The 3,518-nt window shown below is 54.5% G+C and overlaps 1 protein-coding gene across 2 annotated transcripts in view; it reads right to left on the reverse strand.

Annotated features, from left to right (window-relative positions):
- IFITM1 (interferon induced transmembrane protein 1) overlaps positions 1-3,518 on the reverse strand; it is a 6,565-nt gene that overhangs the window by 660 nt on the left and 2,387 nt on the right. The window contains exon 2 of one of the 2 annotated variants that reach the window (XM_011929982.1): positions 527-714. In XM_011929982.1, the coding sequence (XP_011785372.1) occupies positions 527-714 (188 nt within the window). Of the gene's footprint in view, positions 1-526; positions 1,032-3,518 lie in introns of those variants that run through there. The other variant, XM_011929983.1, reaches the window with a different exon arrangement.

Genomic DNA, 3,518 nt, shown 5'->3' on the forward strand with positions numbered 1-3,518 from the left:
AGCCACGTGCTATGGCTCCAGCTTCCCCCTGGCTCTTTCCTGCCCTGAGATCAGGGACCACCCCCTCCCCTTCCTCACCCAGGCTCAGACTCTCCAGGTACCTCGGGGCTCATCCTCCCTCTGGCTTGACCCCAGCATAGGCTGTTCTCCCCACCACGGGGTGAAGTCACCTGTGAGTTCCCTTCTCACTTTCTGGGAGAGCCTGGGTGCCAGTCTGGAAGGTGAGGGTGTCATTTCTGGTATTGGGCTGTAGGGAGAATTGCTCTGGGCTAGTGGATCGCTGGGGACAAACTCTGAGCCAGCCAGCCTCCTGGAGCCTCCTCCTAGACTTGCACTGGGCAGATTCCCCAAGCCACCCACACGCAGATCACACAGACAAAGCTAGTGACGTGGGCACACACGGGACAGAAGTGCACACAAACTCACACTCACAGGGACACACAAGTCCCCACCCCAGGCAGCATCTGGGCAGGTGGAGCTCCAGGCTCCCCGGGACCCTCTGAGCATCCCCTGGGGCCACACGCACCTTCACGGAGTAGGCGAATGCTATGAAGCCCAGGCAGCACCAGTTCAAGAAGATGGTGTTGAACAGGGACCAGACGATATGGTCGGGCACGGAGGTCTCGCTTTGGATGTTGATCATGGTGGACCTTGGGAGGATGGTGCTATGGGGTGCCCCCAGCACAGCCACCTCGTGCTCCTCCTTGTGCATCTTCTGGCTTTGGGGAAAGAAGTGTTGAGTGAAGGTTCGAGAAGTGTGGTTTTCAGCGTGGAGGGAAGGGGGTCTGTGGTGTCCGGATGCTAGGACGGTGCTCAGTGAGCCCTGCTTTCCCCTCTAGTTTCAGTTTCTCTGAAGTGTGTGTTTCTCTTAAGTTTCTATTTCCTGTTGTTTATAAATTGGTGAATTAGCCGGGGACCAATGAGGTGTGGAATAAATTCTTAAGGATCAAATTACTTTATGGCAGGGTGGGAGGAAAGGCTGAAGGTTAAAAGGGAGGAGCTTCCTCATCAGAAACTAAAGTCAGGATTAGTGACTTCCTAAATCTTGGGTGTAGGGGACCCTGGGGATTTTGCCCAGGCTTGGATTCTCTCCACCCCAGGTCAGCAAGTACAGGACCTCACTGTCCTACTTCAGGGCCCCTGCCAGGCCCCCACTGGCGCCTTCACACTCCTGGCGCCAGGACAATCCCCCCAAAGCCCTCACCTCATTTGTCACAGGCCTCGTGTCCTGAAATCCTTGCTCTTTTCCTGGGGCTGCAGTCCTGCTCTGTGCGGGTTTGGGGGCTAAACCTCCCAGGTCAGAGGCCTGGTGGCCAAAGTTTCCTGCCCTAAAGCAGCCCTCCAGGCCCAGGAACGGGGACTCTGGGGAGCACTGACTGAAGAGGGGGCTGTGTTGAGACACACGGACGATTCCAGGGCCTGTGGGGGGAGCTTTGGAGCACAGGGCACACATGTGCCACCCCTACCTCCTGGGTCCCAGCATTTCCCATGGCTTTGGTTGGGTGGGTGCTAGGCATTGGGTCGCAACCATGCAGGAGAGACCTGGAGGGTTGACAAAACCGAGTCTGGGGTTGTCACACCTGGGGGCCCCTTCACAGGGACATGGAATTGTCAACTGAGTAGCAGGAGGGAGCCCTCAGGCACAAGGATCATGAATTACAATTGCAAATTACATAAAGGAAAAATCAAAGCCCAAATGTGGACCTACAATTATTAATACAATGTTCTTAAGTTCTCTTCCTGCTTTCTTTTCTGCCTGCTTTAAGTCTGCTGTTACTTTCCTACAGAGATACAATCCACTGTTTGCATCCAACCATTTCTTTTTATTGTTTGTGTAAACCAATGAATTTGTATGGCTATCTCATGGCTGGAGTTCTGAAGTAAAAGCCATACTTTCGCTGGAGTGTGTATGTGTGTTTATGTGTGCATACACATGTTTCGTTACATGTTTTTGGCCACAAGTTACCAAATTTAGCTTAAACTTAAAGAGTACTCATAAATTAAATAGAAAGCCTAAATGCTTTTCACAATCATGTGACTTAAGTAAAATCTTTAATAAGCCAGCTTTAAAACTACTGGTAATGTTAGAAATTGTAGCAGGACCAGTCACAGACAAAACCCTCAGACACCGAGTTGAGGAAGGAAAGGGCTTTATTTGGCCTTTATTCAGACGGGAGCATTAGCAGATTTCCATCTCAAAAACTGCGCTCCAAAACCATCAGCCCCTCCCTACCCATTGCAGCCAAAAAAAAAAAAAGAACTAGCCCTTGGGGTCACTGCTGGGCCTCCCCAAATCGCACACCAACCCCGGCACCCTCCACCCAATCCCCAACAGGCCACTGCCAGCCCCAACCACATCCCAGGCCACTTAGACCAAACTGTGGCCGGGTCCTGGCAAGCCAGGGGTGGATGTGGATGGAGCCTCCTCCGAGACATCAAGGGCTGCTTAAACAAACTCCCTGCAAGGCTTTGTGACCTCCTATCAAAGGCCACACGTGACTGCAGAGTGGGGTGGGGCTCCAATTTCCTGTGGAAGGTGTTTTGTGGTTTAGGGAGGAAGAAACTGCAGGGCACAAGAGGGAGGCAGGATTCTGAGGGGCAGGCATGGAAGTGAAACCACCTTTGCCAAAGTCATCACTGAGAGTATGACGACAGTGAAGGAGGTCTGACCCAACCGACTCGTCTGGCTCCTAACCTCCAAGCTGTCCTTGCTCATCCCTGGGCTTCGCCTAAACTGATCTGGGGAGAAACGTTTATCCATGAAGGCTGAACAAGCCCCCTTCCTGCCTGGGGACTAGTTTGCCTTTGCAGGACTAACACATTAGCCGCAAGATTAGAAATGATGGTTTAGGAGTCACGCAGCTGGAGGATGGAAGATTCTGACCCTGCCAGCCCCCAAGTTGCTCCCGAGGATCACAGCACGACTGCAGAACCTAGGATCAGAGTTTGAGATGCTTTACAGACCCTGCACTCAAGGGATCAGCTGGCACCACCCAGACCCACAATCTGGCTCCTCTGGTCCTGTGGCCCCTACCCAGGAACTGGGTTAGGGTTAGGAAGACAGCTTCGACTCCCCAAGGCTTCATCTCCAACCGGCCGGGTCAGCACTCCTGACTCACTGGCCGCCTACCCACCAAATCGTCCTTCAAAACGCGGATCCCCACGTTTTGGGGGAGACGGATTTGAGTAATAACAAAACTCCGGTCTCCCCGGCAGCCGGCTCTGCGCGAATTACACTTTCCTTATTGCAAGTCCCCTGCCCCGATGCGACCCATGGGCCCTGTCCCGGAGCGCAAAGAGAACCCATTATGGGGTCACAGGACCGGGCTCCCGGGGTGATTCCCGGACCACCAAGTCCTCCCACAGGTCACTCCTGGATTCAGGCTGGAACCCCTGCCCAGGGAGGGGCCCCGGAGACGCGGAAATCCGGCCCCCCGCGGGGGAAGGGGAGGTGGGGGCCCCAGAGCAGGGCCGGAAGGCTCGGCCGGGGCGTGCCCGAGGGGGAGGAGCGGGACTCC

The sequence above is a fragment of the Colobus angolensis genome, unplaced genomic scaffold, assembly GCF_000951035.1.
Source record: "Colobus angolensis palliatus isolate OR3802 unplaced genomic scaffold, Cang.pa_1.0 Scaffold84, whole genome shotgun sequence".
Taxonomy (NCBI): domain Eukaryota; kingdom Metazoa; phylum Chordata; class Mammalia; order Primates; family Cercopithecidae; genus Colobus; species Colobus angolensis.